This window comes from Melanerpes formicivorus, unplaced genomic scaffold, assembly GCF_026170545.1.
Source record: "Melanerpes formicivorus ecotype bairdi unplaced genomic scaffold, bMelFor1.0.p_v2 SCAF_63, whole genome shotgun sequence".
Lineage (NCBI taxonomy): Eukaryota > Metazoa > Chordata > Aves > Piciformes > Picidae > Melanerpes > Melanerpes formicivorus.
In genome coordinates, this window is record NW_027142415.1 from 2743109 (window position 1) to 2762803 (window position 19695).

Below are 19695 nucleotides of genomic sequence, written 5' to 3' on the forward strand. Positions count from 1 at the left end.
TACTTAATTACCTTGATAAATGATGGTGATAAACTTTATTAAGGCTAATCTGGTATTGTAATGCATTCACCCCAATTTCCATTCCAGCAAGTGTGGCACAGGTAATAGCATCTTTTTCATCAGTTTGCAGCACTATTCTGGGCTTTTATAGAGCAAAGAAATTAGCTTTAGTACCAAGCATACACACACACATACACACACAAAAAAGTAACTCTGTTGTCTCCAAATTTTAGAACCTAATGAAGCAAGTATTCATTTTTAGCCACTTGGTGTATTTAAAAGAAACAAAAATGAACCAAAAGAAGCAAGCAGGAAATGCCCTTCTAACTTCAGTGCCCATATAGAAAATCATTTAGGTACTCTGAAAATTTGCCTCAGCCTTTTGCAGATGTCATTAAGGAGGTAATTGTCTTTGGGTCAGCCCTTCCTCAGAAGCTTTATGTCGATCATAGAATCAGCAAGGTTGGAAAGGACCTCAAAAATCATCAAGTCCAACCTGTCACCCAACACCTCATGACTACTAGACCATGGCACCAAGTGCCACGTCCAATCCCCTCTTGAACACCTCCAGGGATGATGACTCCACCACCTCCCTGGGCAGCACATTCCAATGGCTAACAACTCTCTCTGAGAAGAACTTTCTCCTCACCTCCAGCCTAAACTTCCCCTGGTGCAGCTTGAGACTGTGTCCTCTTGTTCTGGTGCTGGTTGCCTGAGAGAAGAGACCAACCCCCACCTGGCTACAACCTCCCTTCAGGTAGTTGTAGACAGCAATAAGGTCTCCCCTGAGCCTCCTCTTCTCCAGGTTAAACAACCCCAGCTCCCTCAGCCTTACCTCACAGGGTTTGTACTCGAGGCCTCTCCCCAGCCTCATTGCCCTTCCTCTGGACACGTTCAAGTGTCTTAAATTGAGGGACCCAGAGCTGGACACAGTACTCAAGGTGTGGCCTAACCAGTGCTGAGTACAGGGCAGAATGACTTCCCTGCTCCTGCTGGCCACTATTTTGATGCAGGCCAGGATGCCATTGGCCTCCTTGGCTACCTGGGCACACTGCTGGCTCATGCTCAGCCGGTTGTCAATCAGCACCCCCAGGTCCTTTTCTGTTTGACTGCTCTCAGCCATTCTGACCCCAGCCTGTAGCACTGCATGGGGTTGTTGTGGCCAAAGTGCAGCACCTGGCACTTGGACTTGTTGGACTTGTTGAATGCCATCCTGTTGGACTCTGCCCATCTGTCCATCCTGTCATGGTCCCTCTGCAGAGCCCTCCTACCCTCCAATTGATCTACACCTGAACATGCTGAGACACAGCTTATGTTGCAATAAACCAGGAAAGCTCACTTTGTTATCTGAGGGCAATAAAGGAATAAATAGGGTTTGAGGTAGGGGCCTGATGGTTAGAATGTTCTTATTTAAAGAGATTAAGAGACGTAATTAGAAGGGGTTTAAACTACACTTTACCATCTGTATGCCAAATATCCTTCATGCATCACACATAAAGAGGACTACTTCAAGATTTAGCAAATTACTTAGATCTAGTTGGTGGTTTTCCCTTCTTGTCTGCTCTGTGTATGCCATGGAAAGGGATTGAACAGAGATTTCTGCAGGGATTTCTCCACTGTTTTGGCACAGGCTATGTTGTTCTCAGCAAGTATAGGCTTTAAACCTCCTGTGATGCATGTGGGTTCCCCAGGGTCTGTGTGGCAAAGGCCAGTGGGATTGGGCCCACTGAGGTCCCAGGGCACTTGGTTTGGGTAGAAATAGCAAGGGCTTAAACTGTCCTGCCATCTAGTGGGATCCTCAGCCTGCCAGGGAGTTTGTGCAAATACATGAAGGGAGACAGAGGCCTCAGAAGCTAGGAGGCAGCTGCTTGAGAGCAGAGGGTGTGAGCTGTTTTAGCAAGATGTAGATTGATCCAGTTGATCTGAGCTGTGCACTTCAGGGGTTCTGCTAAGGGTCCAGCACCTTGGTGCCACTGTGTATTTGTCATCACAAATGGGATATGTCTCACATTGCTTAGAACTCTGCTCCAATGACTTGAGAAAACGCTGGCAGCTGAAGCTTCCCCACCCCAGTGGGCTGCCACAGAGATGTGTGGTGCTTTTCCCCACTGCCCCTACAAGGGGCTCTATTTCCTCTTCCCCTCAGCAGGAGCACATCACCTGTGTTTTGGAAGCCTGGACCTCTTGGTGGAAACTCACTCACACTGGGTGCAGGAACGATAACAGACTTGGGCACTGAGGGGTGAAGCAGCCAGAAGCATTTTCAGTCTATAAACTATCATCAGACAGGTGACTGAGTCTGGATTGCAGCCTGCTCAGCTCTGCAGCTTGGGCCAGGGTGCCAATACCACCAGAGATGACTGGGTTTGACTTTTTGGTTTAGGGAGACCTCAGTTTCATCTTCTCCACCTGAAGCTTTTCTGCTTTGGAAAGTAATTAGCAATAAATGCTTAGAGATTTTGTTTTATCTTATTATTATATTATATTTTACATATTTATTTGATTTGATTATTTTAGTGTATTTATCTATTCAACCCAGTGGGGGTCATTTATATTCCAAGATGATCAGGAGCAACAGGAGGCCTGAAGACTGGCCCTTCACCCTGTCCAGTGCCACATCCTAATGCCAGATCTCCAGATGTTAATGCAAAACACATGTTTGAAGGCAAATATGGGGGGGTTTGGCTGTTGATACAAAGCCTGGGTGCTGTGGGCTTTTCTGGATTAAACCTAATTGCTTGCCATGTAAAAGGGCCTTGATGTGAGGATTTAGACAATCCTTCCCAGTGCTTTATTCCTAGGACCCTGCTGTGCAGTGACTGATGCTGTAAATCCATACAGAAAGCCTGTATAGAAAACCTGCTCCCTGTGTCTTCACCCAGACCCCTGTGCATGTTTATAAACTGTAGGTTAAAAAGCAGCAGCATGTAAACTGATGTTAACCCCTGCAGTATTCCAGAAGCAGTGGTTTTGATAGCGCACTGGTTACCCTAAAGGGCAGGAGGAAGGGCTCTGCAGTTTTCAGGCTGACAGGGCACGGCCGCTCCCGACCGGGTCGGCAGCAGGCAGGCACCTACCGGCCGCGGGCCACAAGAGGGCGCCCGAGCCCGTGACAGGCACAAGGCTGAGCCCGTCGGCCGACTCACAGCCTCGCTCCTCTCCGCACCGCGGCTCGCAACGCCTCGGAAATGGCTGAGTTTGGGGCAAATTCGGTATAAAAGGTAATGTGAAAAGGAGCGGGGGGAGCTGTGACGACGGCCCTTCGCCCCAGCCTCCCGGTCCCCCGGCTCCGGAGGGACGAGGGACAGGGGTTCCCCGGGGATTCCGGGCGATGCCAGCAGAGGGCGCTCCGGACTTGGGCACGCCTCAGCTTCAGCGGCTGAAGCCGACAGAATCAGAGAGCCAGCGAATCGTCTGCGTAGATCCAACCATTCTCTAACTCTACCAACGCTGGTGCTACACCACGTACCACGTCCCTTAGCACCACCTCTGCGGCTTTCACACGCCTCCAGGGATGAGGATTCAACCACCTCCCTGGGCAGGCTGTTCCAGTGCTTGAGAACCCTTTCAGTGAAGATTTTTTTTCTCATATCCAACCTAAAACTCTTCTGATGCAACCTGTGGCCATTTCTTCTTGTCCTATCAACTGATACTAGGGAGAAAAAACTCACCCCCACCTTTCCACAGTCCCCTTTTCAGGGAGCAGTAGAGAGCCTGAAGGTCTCCCTTCAGCTTCCTCTTCTCCAGGCTGAACAACCCTAGTTCCCTCAGCTCCCTCTGTGGAACTTTCCTTAGCTCAGGCACATCAACTCTTGCCCCGCTGCTGCCCCTTGAACTGCCTTGATGGCTGCTCTGAGCAGCTTGGTGGTGCCAGAATTCCCTGTGTCTTCAAAAGTATGGTTTCAAATGTCCTGCCCTTTCCACTCAGCACACCCCCTGGGGCATCTCCACTGAGCTGCAGCAGCCAGCGTAGGGGCAATGATCTCCCCTCAGAGGCACCATCCACATAGACCACACCAGTCCCCATCTGGTCAGTAAAATACGCAGTTTACTCACAAGAATGTTACATCTTGCTCTCCAGCATAGCTGTCACTTCTGTACGCCCCCCTATTCTCCTCCATGGCCCAGCAGCCACCTGCAGACAGCTGCCCAGAATACCAGGGAACCAGGCTTTCCCTGGCAGCCATCGAGGCCACCTCTAGCTTCCAGCAGACATCAGGGGCTCAGAAATATCCATGCACCATGTTAAAAAACACCCTTTAAGTGAAAACCATGAAACATGCCGCACATGCATTCATGGGAGAGCTACAGGTTTAGAACCTGCTTTTTCCTCCCACTAGTTTTCTGCCCTCCTTCACAGAATCATAGAACATCTTAGGCTGGAAGAGACCTTAGGGATCATCTAATCCAACCTGCCTGCCATGGATTACTCAAGGCCTTTCTTCTACTTTAACTGCTCATCAGTCCCATCCCATTCCTTCCATACCTCTGAACTTTTCATCTAACTCCATTCAAAGCTCTCATCCATCTACTAACTTCTTTCTTCAGTGTTGACCCCTTGCCTTGTTCACTTATACCTCCTTATCACAGTATCACAGTATCACTTAGGTTGGAAAGGACCTCGAGGATCATCGAGTCCAACCTATCAACACAGACCCCGTGACTAGACCATGGCACCAAGTGCCACGTCCAATCTCCTCTTGAACGCCTCCAGGGTCGATGACTCAACCACCTCACTGGGCAACCTGTTCTAATGACGAATCACTCGCTCGGTGAAGAACTTCCTCCTCACCTCGAGTCTTTATGCCCAGCATAAACTGTTGGTGCTTTAAACATCCAAACTAAGAAACTGATCTCTTGGCTTTTTGCCTCCATACTTGGCAAGATGAGATGGTGGAAAGACAACTCATTGCTAGTCCTCCCAACAAGTAGTGAGCAAAGATCTTCTGTATCAGGCAGTCTCATTAAAGAGCCTTGAGGCAGTCCTTGAAGAGTCTTTGTTGTGAGCACTGAGAGAGGGGAATCTTCCCTACAAAACAAAAAATATCATGTGATTAGGCAAACAGAGAGGGTGTTGCAATATGGGAAAGTGCTGAGATAAGTTTCTTTTAGGTATGCTAGCTCAGCCAGCCTTTGAACTCTTGACTTTGCATCTTCTTTTTCTTTCCTTTTTTTTTTGTTTTGAATGTGGATTGCTGTCAGTGGAAACTTCTGGGTACATTTATGAGTGATAAAATGAAACTCTGACATGGAAGACAGTGTGTATTTAAGGGTTGGGGATGCAAAGGACATTGAGATGGAGCTAAAGGTTTTTAAGTTGTGCCATGTTTCCTCTCTGTAGCCCTTCTTTGAGCAGGATGGCTTTTTAGCAGGCAGGCGGATGCCAGTCATGGCGTGAGCAAGTCAGCCTGCTCGTGCACCCTCCACTGGCTCTGGACTCTGGAAGCTAGGAGCTCTGCCTGCAGCACTGATCAGCAGCTTCAGAAAGTGTCAAAGGTCTGAGGAAGACGCTAGTAGAAGCCTTGTTTAACTATTATATGATTAGTTAAGGACTTGCTGTCTATAACTACCTGAAGGGTGGTTGTAGCCAGGAGGGGGTTGGTCTCTTTTCCCAGGCAACCAGCACAAGAAAGAGAGGACACAGTCTCAAGCTGTGCCAGGGGAAGTTTAGGCAGGAGGTGAGGAGAAAGTTCTTCACTGAGAGAGCTGTTAGCCATGGGAATGTGCTGCCCAGGGAGGTGGTGGAGTTGCCATCCCTGGAGGTATTCAGTAGGGGATTGGATATAACATTTGGTGCCATGGTCTAGTAGTCATGAGGTGTTGGGTGACAGGTTGGACTTGATGATCTTTGAGGTCTTTTCCAACCTTGTTGATTCTATGACTTTGTGATAAGCAGAGGGTCTGAGTTGTGTTTACCACCACCAGAGTAAGAGGGAAATCTTTTGGGGCCTGTCTGCATGGATCTATAGTTTTGTGTAGCAGACTGGAGAGACCACTCTTCTTGCTGCTTGTCTGGGATGATGGCCAGGATGACTGAGGTTTTCCCCAAGTTTGTCTTGGTACTAGTCCCTATTTAAAGCCAGCAATGAACTATTTTAACCCTGCAAAGCTTCAGCTTGCTCTAGAATTGTGTGTTCCAGGAAGTTTACATATTCAGACTCGTGAAAACTCAGAAATGACTCAATGCTTGCTCACAACCTAGTAAGTAAAGCTGGGATTTAGTTGCAGTCTTGAATGAATCAAGGTAGGTGTGTAATTCTATCTAGGTCACCCAGCAGGAGGTTTCAGTTCAAAAGTACCTCTGCTTGATCTGTGTCAGGCTTTTATTTCTCTCTTCCATCCACAACAGGCACATAAATTGATAACTTCATTAAATTACTTATCAAGATTGTGCAATTCAAGCATTTCTGTAAGCCAGGGAAATTGAGTGGCCCCAGGAGGGAGGTTCTGATCTTGAGGAGATGCACCCAGAGGAGCATAGTCCAGATGCATCTGAGAGATCACTTCTGACTCCATCAAGCTGTGACTCTGTCCTGTCTGTAGCTGAGTGGATCAGAGTAGGATCCTGGGATATCCAGGTTGGTCTCTTCTCCCAGGCAGCCAGCACCAGAACAAGAGGACACAGTCTCAAGCTGCACCAGGGGAGGTTTAGGCTCGAGGTGAGGAGAAAGTTCTTCACAGAAAGAGTTGTTGGCCATTGGAATGTGCTGCCCAGGGAGGTGGCGGAGTCACCATCCCTGGAGGTGTTCAAGAGGGGACTGGACGCGGCACTTGGTGCTATGGTTTAGTTAGTCATGAGGTGTTGGGTGACAGGTTGGACTTGATGATCTCTGAGGTCCTTTCCAACCTTACTGATTGTATGATTCTCTGAGGGCAGTTATTAGTTTGAATGTGTTTTCCAAATTCAGTAGTGATTTTCTTAAATTTCTAGTTCAGTCAGATCAAACTGATTTTCCCTTCTGTCTGGATCTCAGTGATTTCAGGATATTGCAGCAAATGGAGTGCCTTAGTATGGACAAACAGACCAAAGGTGCATTGAGCCACTCCAAAATCCTCTGAAATCCAGCCCTGCAGACTGCAAAGCTGTCTTTTTCTGTGCAGCAAGGATTTAGCTTGAGAGCCAATATATTGAGTCAGATTTATTGTTAGACAGCCTCCATGGCACATACTAAGGCTACAAAGAGACACAATACTACGTGTGGAGGTCACCTGTATCTTTAATACTGTAAAAGTTACATTGATGGTGATAAAAATCATTCAAACCCTATGAGGAGAGGCTGAAGGAGCTGGGGTTGCTTAGCCTGGAGAAGAGGAGGCTCAGGGGAGACTTTATTGCTCTCTACAACTACCTGAAGGGAGGCTGTAGCCAGGTGGGGGTTGGTCTCTTCTCCCAGGCAACCAGCACCAGAACAAGAGGACACAGTCTCAAGTTGTGCCAGGGGATGTTTAGGCCTCAGGATAGGAAGAAGTTCTTCACAGAAGGAGAGATTGGCCATTGTTATGTGCTGCCCAGGGAAGTGGTGGAGTCCCCATCACTGGAGGTGTTTAGGAAGAGACTGGATGGGGTGTTTGATGCCATGATTTAATTGAGTAGATGGTGTTGGATGATAGGTTGGACTCAATGATCTCAAAGATCTTTTCCAACCTGGTTAATTCTATTCTAGTCTAGTCTAGTCTAGTCTAGTCTAGTCTACGCTATGCTATTCCATTCCATTCCATTCCATTCCATTCCATTCCATTCCATTCCATTCCATTCCATTCCATTCCATTCCATTCCTTACCTTTGTTGTAACACAGAATCCTTGGCCCTTAATACAGCGTGTTTCTGCTCCACTGACACTCTTGCTGGGCTGCTCTGAACACCAAATCTTCCAGAATCAGTTGCAACAAGTCAAATGCAAGTCATCTTATCTCCTTACATCTATGTGCTATAATAAGGATAACTCTAACTTAGTGTATTCAGCTTACCCCTGAAATAGTCAGCTGTGATTTACAGGATTGTATTTCCTTCTTCCTCCCTGTGTGACCTCACATTGGCCACGCTGAAATTGAAAGTCTGGAAAGCTGATTTCATGTATTGATTTCACATTAACCAGACAGCTATTGTAAGTGACACTTAGTATCAGACATTGCTGTTACACTTTAGGGACTTTTAAACAGGCTTTCTGCTCTTAATCACAAAAGACAGCAAAGACAGCTATTAAAATAGCCAAAGGCCCTAATGGTACAAAGTTAAAACAACTGCTTCTTCACTAAACAGAACTGGGAGCCAGGAAGGTGGCTAGCTTTAGCAAGAGCTAATCTATTGTAGGAGAGCCACTGCCTTGAGTCCTCTAAGTGGTAGACACAGATATTAGACAGCAACAGATAACAACCCCTCAAATGACTTTAAGAGGCAGAGAAGACCCTGGAGATATTTAGTACTGTTTGCTTCCTTCTTTAAACCATTGCAGACCAGCTGTCCTGGCAGCTTAAAGCAATCCGAATGGACATCTAATAGTTCATAAAGAGGTATTAGCAGGTACTTACTTTCCAGGACTCTCCCAATCTCATGTCACACCAATTTGTAACCTAAGAGAGAGTCTACAACAATAAAATGCATGATCACAGACCACTTCATTCTGACCAATTAGCAAGGGACACCAGAATTAGATCTTAGTATGGCTTGTGCTCCAATGTTAGCCCGTCCTGGCATCATTTTGGTTGAGCTTTTACAGGAGGAAGCCTGCTGAACATGCTCCTAGGCTTTGCCTACAGTATGCCATACTCTTAAGACAGGGTATAAACACTCTGTCCCTGGGCCCCTCAGTTTAGGAAGGAGGTTGACTTGCTGGAGCGTGTCCAGAGAAGGGCAACAAAGTTGGTGAGGGGCTTGGAACACAGCCCTGTGAGGAGAGGCTGAGGGAGCTGGGATTGCTTAGCCTGGAGAAGAGGAGACTCAGGGGAGACCTTATTGCTCTCTACAACTACCTGAAGGGAGGTTGTAGACAGGCAGAGGTTGGTCTCTTCTCCCAGGCAGCCAGCACCAGAACAAGAGGACACAGTCTCAGGCTGCGCCAGGGGAGGTTTAGGCTGGAGGTTAGGCGGAAGCTTTACACAGAGAGAGTGATTGCCCATTGGAATGTGCTGCCCAGGGAGGTGGTGGAGTCACCATCACTGGAGATGTTCAGGAGGAGACTTGACAGGGTGCTTGGTTGCATGGTTTGGTTGGGTGGCGATGGATGATAGGTTGGACACAATGATCTTGAAGGTCTCTTCCAACCTGGTCCTATTCTATTCTATTCTATTCTATTCTATTCTATTCTATTCTATTCTATTCTATTCTATTCTATTCTATTCTACTCCTGCTTGCATTAACTTGTCCCTTGCCTGTCATCTGGTCCAGAGTCCCAGCAAAGCCCTTTCCAATGGCATTTAGGCAGCACAAGACTGGATTCCTATGTCTACATGGGGCTTCCTTGTGCAACCACATAATTTGGTGTCTTCTCCATCAGGCATTTATGTCTTCTGTTTACACTGGGATTTCTGAAGAGCTGCCCATCAATAGAGCAAACCTAGTGATTTTCTGTGACTCACCCACAGCACTGAGGTGGTTTATATTTGTTAAGGGGGATCAGCAAACCTCTTAGATGGCTGGAGGAGACAGGAGATAATTTTAGTTAAGGACATTCTACTACCCTGTTTGACATTAGTGTTATTTTTCTGCAGCACCAAAAATCCAATCACACTCAGCCCTGAAGCAACATCATCCCATCTGACACGACAGCTCCTAAAATCTGGTCATTTCTGCATTACACTGAGATCAAAGCTGCACAGAGATCCACAGCAGGGCTTCAAACAAGGTTAAAGTGTGCTGTGAATTCCTAGTCTGTTGTCCATAAATGGAGGGAATCTCTTCTACTTGCAGCTACACAGCATTTCCAATTCCCTTGATTCCAAAGTAACCCCCTGTATGTTTCAGAATGCTAAGAGATTTCCAAAATGATTAAGTGAGTTAGGACCCTGAATCATGGAATCATGGAATTGTTAGGGCTGGAAGGGACCTCAGGGACCATCTAATTTCAACCCCCCTGCCATGGACAGGGACATCTCACACTACATCAGGTTGCTCACAGCTATATCCAGCCTGGCCTTAAAAACCTCCAGGGATGAGGCTTCTACCACCTCCCTGGGCAACCTTTGCCAGTGTCTCACCACCCTCAGGGCAAATAATTTCTTCCTAACATCCAATATGAATCAACCCATTTCTATTTTTGTTCCATTGCCCCCAGTTCCATTACCTGACACCCTAAAAAGTCCCTCCCCAACTTTCTTGTAGGCCCCCTTCAGATCCTGTTATGCCACAATATGGTCTCAGAGCCTTCTCCAGACTGAATCATGCTGGCTTTTGATGGGATTCAATGCCTAAAAGGCCTTTGGGTGCCTACATCTAATGCCACAGGAGCTAGGGCCTGGTGTCACTGCTCCCCTCTGTTGCATGCATGGGTACAAGATGCTCTGCAGTTCCATGATCTTTGTTACCCTGAAGACAGAAATGCTGATGCAGTCATCACTAACTTAACTGAAGGTCTCACAACAACACAGTACCCTCTTAAGTATGGAGTAATATGTCATTTCTGGATGTTGTACTGCAAGGAGAGTAAAAGTAGAGGTTTAAGTGAACTGGGGTGGCAAGAGTGCCCCTCCTGTGTTAGATCCACAGAGTAATATAGCAGCAGAAGAGAAAAGCCTGACACTAAACATGAGCTGCACTAGTTACACCACATTTCCTAAACCAGAGAACTAAGCCCATAGTGCCTGACTGCAATGATCAGATGCTCAACAGTTCCTGACACAGACTATGAGGAATCACCAGACTATAGGAGCCTGGTGACCATCCTGTGGTGATTTTTTTCCCCCTTCTCTTTTTCTTTCTGATCAAGTGAGTTTATTTTTTTCAAGGACTGAGTGCAGGCTGAGAGCCTCATTTTCTGAATGCCTGAAGACACGTGAAGCAGGGATAGAAAAGGGGGAAAAGATAGCCAAAAGCAGGTTGTGTGTCCTGCATTCAGAGGCTGAAGGTTAGGGCAGTCCCACACTCACCCTGGATGGCCTCTGGAAGAAGGGATTACTTATTACACAAGGATGTCTTGCCACAGCATTTTCATCTTTCAGGCAGGCCGTGCAGAGAGAATGCAAACGTGCCTACTGACACTGCTCAGGTGGTGCACAGAGTCTAGTATAAAAGAGAGTGAGCCCCTGGGTGCTCAGAGAGGAATCTCCAGAGACATCTTTCGTCACACAGGCTTTTAACAGGGGAGTACACAGTCTGTTAAAGCCTTCAAACTCTGCTGACAGCATGAAAGAGACTCCAGGCTGGTCTCCTGTGCAGTAACCTAAAATGCACACCAGGTCAGTGTATTTGACACTGCTGTGGCAAAGCACTTATGTAGATCAGCATGACTTGTACTAGCTGTTGACATTAACACAACTCTCACTGAGGATTCACAAAGCAAATATAGGGCTTAGGGTGCCATGGAAAACATTTTTGGCTGTGGCTCATCACCCTACAAGGCATCAATAATGTAACATTTCCCTACTGCTGATATATCCTGCTCCCAAATCATCACTAACAGACAGGTGAGATCTCACCTAGTGTGATGACTTTGGCAATCTGTCTAAGCAGCAGAAGGAATGTGAACATTTTAGCAGACCCTTGTTTTACACCCAAAGCATGGTGCAAAGTATTAAATACATTTTTTTCTTAAGACAACAGACTTGTACTTAGGTATGTTGAGAAACCCTGGCAGAACAGAGGTGACAGAGTAGGAATAATGCCTTCAATTATGAAGGCTCTTGAAGTGGGTGCCTCCCACAGACCAGGTGGCAGCAGTGGCTGGAAGAAGGCAGAAGTGTCCTTGAGGAGTCCAGCTACTGGCAGTAGCATGGAATCACTTTCATGGGTTTTATCTCACACAAAGTCTGTGAGGCTGGTGATTAAGCACAGAGAGAAAGAAGCTGTCCCAGGGCTCTGTGCACACATTTAAGGATCAGAAGGGTCAGCAGAGGCTCCAGGGCTTCTGCAAACAGAATCTATATGAGCAGGGAACTTCATCTTGTCAGTACATTTCCAACCCATTTCCCCCATGCCTTTGAAGACACAGGGACTTCTGGTGCCTACAAGCCATTTGGAGGAGGAGCTGTCAGGGCAGTTCAAGGGGCAGTGATGGAGCTGGAAAAGTTGACCTGTTTGAGGGTAGAAAGGCTCTACAGAGGAACTGGATTGATGGGCTGAGGGCAATGGTATGAATGATCGATAAGGCCAAGTGCCAGCTCCTACACTTGGGTTACAACAACCCCATGAATGTTCCAGGCTTGGGGAAGAATGGCTGGAAAGCTGCCCAGCAGAGAAAGACCTGAGGGTGTTGATGGACAGACAGATGAACATGAGCTAGTTTGTGCCCAGGTGACCAAGAAGGCCACCAGCATCCTGGCCTGGATGAGGAACAGTGTGACCAGCTGGACCAGGAAAGTGTGTTCAATTTTGGGGCCCTCACTCTAAGGAGGACATGGAGCTGCTGAAGCTTGTCCAGAGAAGGGCCACATAGCTGGAGAACAGGTCTGGTAAGGGGAAGCTGAGGGAACTGGGGTTATTCAGCCTGGAGAAGAGGAGCCTGAGGGGAGACCTTCTGGCTCTTGATGACTTCTTGAAAGGAGTTAGTAGTGAGGTGGGTGTTGGTCTCCTCTCCAAAGTAAAGAGTGACAGAATGAGAAGAAATGGCCCCAAGTTGCACCAGGGGAGATTTAGACTGGATATTAGGAAAAAAACCAACCCAGGTTGTAACAACCTGGAACAGGCTGCCCCTGATGGAGAAGCCACCGTCCCTGGAGGTATTTAAGAGATGTGTAGATGTGGTGCTTAGGGACATTGTTTAGTGGCGGAATCAGCAGTGGCAGATTTACAGTTGGACTTGATCTTAAAGGTCTTTCCCACCCTAAATGATTAATGAACAAGAGTTTGTGATGTGCTGTTCCAAATGATGTTGTTGCTCCCCCCGGATTTCTGAGCACTACCTGAAAAGTCTCCAAAGTGCAGGTCAGAAGTCAGACACAACAGAGTGGCTGCAGGACAGCGCTCTCACAGAATCACCAAGGTTGGAAGAGACCTCAAAGATCATCAAGTCCAACCTGTCACCACAGACCCCACGACTAAACCACGGCACCAAGTGTCTCTCTGTGCTGAAAATTGTGTTGGGTGGTAAAAAGAAGTAGGATTATATTCTTGGGGTTAATTCTTTCTGAAAATAACTGAAGAAGTGGCAAATTAAATTAAAATCCCATCAGAAGCATCACTCAAAGAATGTGCCCTACTATAAGCAGCTGAAAGAAAGGCAAGTGCCAGTCAAAACCTGATGTAAGAATATTAGGAAGATATTCATAATTCTTTATATTTCATATGGCTGGGCCAGGTAGAAATTTGCTGAGATTTTGGTCCAAAAATCACACAGAGTCTCTCTTTCACTTAGTTGCTGAAATGTGTTACAGGAGCTGAAGAGCTAGACTTGAGGCTTTGGAACCTATCCGAGTCTTAGGTCTGGAAAAGCCAACACTGTGGGTTGTCCCATGGAGCCAGACTGCCCTCTGAAAAACACTGCAGAGAAAAGAGACAATACCTAGGGCCTTCAGTGAATTCCAAAGAACAACTAGAACAAGAAGATCCCCTCTCTAGCAGAAAAACAACACAGCAGATGAAACTAGAGTGTGAAGCTCTCTTCCTTCTTTCCTAGTTCCCAACTGCTGACAGTTTGTGGGGGCAAAAAGCTGCTTCCAGCGAGCATAGTAGGTACCAGTCTCAGCCAGCATCCGCGGAGCTGCCGTATGATGATGTGGGGCAAAGAGATGTGCGCTTGGACCAGGTCAAACCGGGTCGAAAATGCTCCCGGGACATCTTTTCGAGGCGGCGTTCCGCAGCACGTTCTGTGGCTACATTCGGGACCTCACGCTCGGTGCCCGTATCTCTTGCCCGTGTTTTTCGGTCAGGACAACAGCGGGGACGGGTGGGCGGCGAGGCCGGGGTGCGGCACGCACCCGAGCTGTGCCCGGGTGGAGAGAACCCCGCTCCCTGCCTTACCCTCCCGCTGCCTGCTGCCTGCCGGGACCCCCCGCCCTCGCCCCTTCCCCGGCGGGGGCGGGGAGAGGCCGTCCTGCTGCTGCCGCTGGCCCGGCCGGCGGGGGCGGACCGCTGCTGCCTCCCGCCTCCCGGCCCCCCGCCGGGCACCGGCTTTAAAAGCGAGGTAGGGGGACGGGAGCGGTGCTTCCCGCCACCCCCCAGTCACTATCATCGTCACCCGCAGCCGGCCGCCATGGTCGAGGCTTTCTGCGCCACCTGGAAGCTGGTGGACAGCCACAACTTCGACGAGTACATGAAGGCACTGGGTAGGTACGGCCGGGGCGGGGGGAGGAGCAGCGGCAAGCTCGGGAGAGATGGAATTTTCATAGAGCCAGAGAATCGTTTGGGTTGGAAAAGACCTTTAAGATGATCATCGAGTCCAACCATTCTCTAACCCTAGCAAGTCTGGTACTGAACCATGACCCTCAGCACCACATCTCTGCAGCTTTTAAACACCTCCAGGGATGGGGATTCAACCACCTCCCTGGGCAGCCTGTGCCAGTGGTTGAGAACCTTTTCAGTGAAGAAGTGTCTTCAAATACTCAACCTAAACCTCCCCTGGTGCAACCTGAGGCCATTTCCTCTCCTTTTACCGTTTGCTACTAGGGAGAGATTTAGCACAGTGCTAAAACAAAATAAATAAGGAAATATTAAAAAGTGAAAAGCTGCCCGCTCAGAGGTGTAGGTGAGGGATTCCGGGGCGGGGGGAGTGGAGTTTGGGCGGCTGGGCTTCTGTCGATAGTTAATTTGATGCGGCTCATCCAAAGAGAGGCTCCGGGAGACGCCCTGGGGTTAGGGAAAGCGTGTGAAAGAAGGGCAAATGCTGCCTGCAGATAAACTGGAAGCAAGCAGAAAGGAATCATTGTGCTAGCATGGTGAGGAACTGAAAGGGAGAGACGCAGAAGCCTTTGCCACCCGTTCCGCGGCGCTACCCGGGCACAATCGTTGTCACTGTGAGGAGGTAAGAAAGAAACTGTGTGGGGCGAGTACCTATGTATGCTTTAGGGATAACGGCGCAAGCGAAGCAGAAGCTAGCGTTCATTGCGATGGCTTAAAGCGGTAGAGCGGGGAGATTTCCGTACCTCGATGTGTGTCCAAATGTCTGATGATTTTTTCTTTTCCCTTGGTGGTCTAGGAGTGGGGTTTACAACACGGCAGGTGGGGAATGTGACCAAACCCACTGTGATTATCAGCAGCGAGGGGGACAAAGTAGTGATCAGGACTCAAAGCACTTTCAAAAACACAGAAATCAGCTTTAAACTTGGAGAAGAATTTGATGAAACTACCCCCGATGACAGAAACTGCAAAGTAAGTGAACTGAGCTGCAGTAGCTTTTAAAAAGTCTTTTTCTTCCCCACCCCGGCCCCCGAGGCTGTAGTTTGGTAGGGTCAAACGAAAGAAAATGTGGCTTCTGCTATTGCCAGTTGTAGTACTGTCAAAGAGGGGGCTAAAAAAGATTGCATCTTACTTGCTTGATTACACCATGTCTTGTCTGAAGCAATGCGTTGTGGCCAGCCCTTTGTCTACCTGCCGCTGCCAAGGAATTGTCTTAACTGCCCACTTTTCTTTCTATCCCAGTAATAATTGGTGTAATTATTTCCCCATTTCGATTGCAAAAACCTTCCTCCTTGCAGCTTTGGTGGCTTAATGTTATCCCAAAGCACATCAGAGACAGTGGGTCTTGTGAGTCTGGAGATCAAAGGAAACAACTTTGCCATCCTTTGACACAAACAGGAATTGGATGAAATTCATGCTTAAAACTAGGATGATTCATGGACTTGGCTTTAAAATGGCTGGGACTACTTTATCATTCTAGATCCACATCCATCTATTGAGGAGAATTGAATAGAATAGAGCATGCTGAATGTGTGAGCAGAATCCCAAATACCCCAAATAAATGAATGCCTTTGTGTTTCTTGGTATCTCGCAGTCAGTTGTGACCCTGGATGGAGACAAGCTAGTACACGTACAGAAGTGGGACGGCAAAGAGACAAACTTTGTGAGAGAAATAAAGGATGGCAAAATGGTCATGGTAAGTACAAAGCAGTTCACTGAACATTCTCTTAACACTCTCAACACTGCTGACAAGCTTTATGAACAGAGTGTTACTCAGGCATAAATCCTTAAGCTATTACAAAGGTTTCAAATATTTCTTTCGTTTGGTGTGTGGTTTTACTGACAACTGAAGAATTGCTACTGGGTTTAGGCTGGCCAGCCTGTGGATTTCCAGTGTGTATGTTCTTTGAGAGTTCAAGCAAAAAAAACCCAAAGTCCTGGTGAGCTAGAAAAGATGATTGATTATATAGGTGATGATCAGTTCTAACTTAGATTTTTGTAAAACCACTTGTTATATTGGTTTTATATATGTATATATTGGTTTTATATAACTGGCACAGAACAAGTATTTCCCTAAGAAAACAAGATTATAGTATTGCAAGAAGTAATAGCATTTTCAGGTTTAATAATAAAGGGTTTATTTCTCCTATCTTGCTTTAAAATGATGATAAATAACAATTCTGTGGGGGGAAAAAAAAAGTCTTGGTTTAAGTTCACACTCTCCTTCTGACTTTTCAGAAGCAGGAGTATGAGGTGAATAGTTGGTCAAGTTACTAATGTCCAGGGTGGCATTTTTCATGCTTATTTTTGACATAGATGTAACTCAAAACCCAAACCTCTTCAGATCATCTAATCTATGTGGCTGTTGTTGGAGAAAATCAATTTGGTTTTGAAATACTTGAAAGAGTTATTGGTATGGATAGAGACTTCCAGATAACTAAACCCTTAAAGCATACAGTCAGTGCAACACAAGGTGAAAAGTGAGTCAAGGGAAAACACAGGCTTTGGAAACAGCCACATGCACATAGAGAAAACCTTTATCTTTGGAATTTGAACACAGTGAGATGTGCTTTAAAAATGCATCCAGAACTCATACTGTAGTTAGTGGCTGCAGTTTTATAGGACACTAAAATGTTTGGTCGTTCTAGCTACACAAGTGCACACAATCCATGTATTTTAGCACAAGGTTCTCCTTAAATATGAGTAGAGAGGACTCAGGTATTTAGATTGCACACCTTGCTGTGTGAACAGCTTTAGGAAAAGTAGTATTAAATCTGTGTTAATGCTGTGTTTAAGCAGTGTGCTCATTAAAATTAGAAAAATGGTTATTTGTAGCCACACTTAATTGCCTTGTGCACCACGTGCTTCTTGAGTTTCAAAGTAGCAAGGAGTTATGCTTACTATGGGAACCCTAGCTAATGTTTTGCCTCTTGTTCATTTAAAGTATCAACAATCTAGCCCAATTTGTGTTTTTTTTTTTTCCTATAAGCTACATAACATAAACCAGCCTGGACTTCTAAATATGTTAAGTCATGACAGGAAACGGTCCAACATCTAACATGTCTTTTCCTTGGACTTGCAGACTCTCACCTTTGGTGATGTGGTTGCTGTTCGCCACTATGAGAAAGCGTAGAGTTCACCCGAGATGATACTTCTGCTGGATGGATTAATGTACTGTCCATAAAGGAACGTAGCTAAAACAAACATTTCTGGGCATGAATAAAGAGTTTGGGGGCAGAGTGTGTTTTGTTGAAACAACAAACGACTTGTGCCATCCAGTTGGCAAACTTGTGCTGCATAGTGGAACAAGTTAAACTTGGCATTAAATTTCTGAAACACTTGCCTCTTTCTTTTCCTTTTCTTTGGTTTTTTTTTTACACTAAATGGAACATATTTGAATTGTTTTGGAATGCAGATCAAACAGTAATTAAAAAATGTTAATTAAACCTGGGCTTCTTTTGCATTTAATCAGCTAGTATTCCAGTGGTCTAGAGGGAGTTGTTTGAAGTTCCTTTTTGGGGTTAAACCAACAGAAAAGCAGGTGAAGAATGTTGCTGCCTCTCTGTGGGGTGTAGAGTACACGGGGAAACAAAAGATTGTCTTCACTCTACTTCAGGGGCTGCTTGTTGCTGGAGAAATCTAAAGGCTCTGTCTTTATGCTTGTAGGCAAAGAAGCAAGAGAGTCAAGGGAGTTGCAGCTCCTCTCTTCACTGGGAACTTATCCAGTGCATGCAAAGGTCAATAGATTGACAGTCTCAGTGTCAGAGGGGGCCTGTAGCTTTGGGTTTAATAGCTGTGGGAGCTTTTCATATGGTTTGGGTGGGATTTCTTTTTTTTTCTGATATAGAAAAGAGTGAAGTAAATCAAAGTGCAAAGATTGAAGTGTTTCACAGGGGGGAAGAAAGGACTAACATGAGAAAGGGCAGGACTGGGTGAACCTAAAATACAAAGCTTATCTTTCATGAGTCTCCACAGGAATGGCAGGAAAACAAAGAGAAAACAGTACAAGACAGATTTGAAATTTCCCTCCCTGAGTTGTTTCACAGCTCTACAAGAGATAACAATTTGCACTGTGAGCAGCTGAAAACAAAATGCTTCTGGAAAGGCATAAATTGTAACATTTTCCTGAAAAGGTTTTTCCCTAAAAGACCTGAGTGGGGAAAACTGCCTTATTATTAGGAAAAGGGAAATGGGTTGCTAGCAGCATAGAGAAAAGATTTTGGAGAGTCCATGTTTTGTGACATACTGACTCGGTGAACCACATGGAGGTGTAGCTACCTCCAGCCCTTCAGACAAAGAGCTAAGCTGGGGGTTAGCTGGTCAGTGCTGTGAAGGTGTGTGGCTGCAAAGGGATGTGCAGGAGAGGCTTCCTGCCCAACCTCCTAGGCCTAACACTGTACTGTGCCAGCCTTTGGATCTACTGTATGGTGGTGTGGGAGCTGGCTTTGTGCTTCCCTGGATAGCTAAGATAATGTGGGGAGCTCATCTCCCTCATGCAATAAAGCTCAGACTTAACTAATCTAACCCAAATAAAAAATGTAATGTTAGTTTTGCTTTTTCACAAAGAAGGCACCTGAAAGGAACACATAAGTCTTGTTTTTCTCTCTCTCACTGAGTCTTTATTTGGATATTGATCATTTTAAAATCTAGGAGCTAACTTTTTTCACAAGAGAAACAAAGAGTAGAGCTTGTTCCTGTGGAATGTCTGCTTTGGGGTGCCTCATCTCCTATGGTGCAAGCAATGTTTAAACAGCATCTTCTGATCTTCAGTTTTATTAGCTCATTTAATCCTCAGCTTCAGTACCTAATAGAGCTTTCATCTTTCTCCCCTCCCTTGCTGCCTGTTTGTCCATGAGTGCATTTGCCACAGGACTCTCCTTTCCAGCCACACCTTCCCAAACAGCTTCAGAGCCACAGTGCTAGCATTCATCCTCACAAGTGGTTCATGGGGTCATGAATGAAAACCCCAAAATCCTGACACAGGACTTCCAGCTGCTGGCAAAACAACTTTGCAGAGACCTGGAAAGCAGATCCAACCAGAACAGCAGAGTGAGCAGCAGGATGTTTGGGGCCAGCTATGGGACCTGTGACATCATTATTCTGGTCTGCTCCTGAAACTGCCACGGAGCACTCTTCCTCACCGGATACAACTCTGACTTCAGCAATAAACAGCAGCTCTGCCGCATGAAACCTTAGCGATTGGGAATTGC

The 19695-nt window shown here is 46.5% G+C and overlaps 1 protein-coding gene across 1 annotated transcript; it reads left to right on the forward strand.

Annotated features, from left to right (window-relative positions):
* Window positions 1–14280: 14280 nt before the first annotated feature.
* On the forward strand, window positions 14281–17825 carry FABP7 (fatty acid binding protein 7). The gene is made up of 4 exons (XM_068162327.1): window positions 14281–14415; window positions 15285–15457; window positions 16080–16181; window positions 17568–17825. Exons 1-4 carry the CDS (start codon window positions 14343–14345, stop codon window positions 17616–17618), a joined length of 399 nt encoding a protein of 132 aa, XP_068018428.1. The 5' UTR covers window positions 14281–14342; the 3' UTR covers window positions 17619–17825.
* Window positions 17826–19695: the final 1870 nt, after the last annotated feature.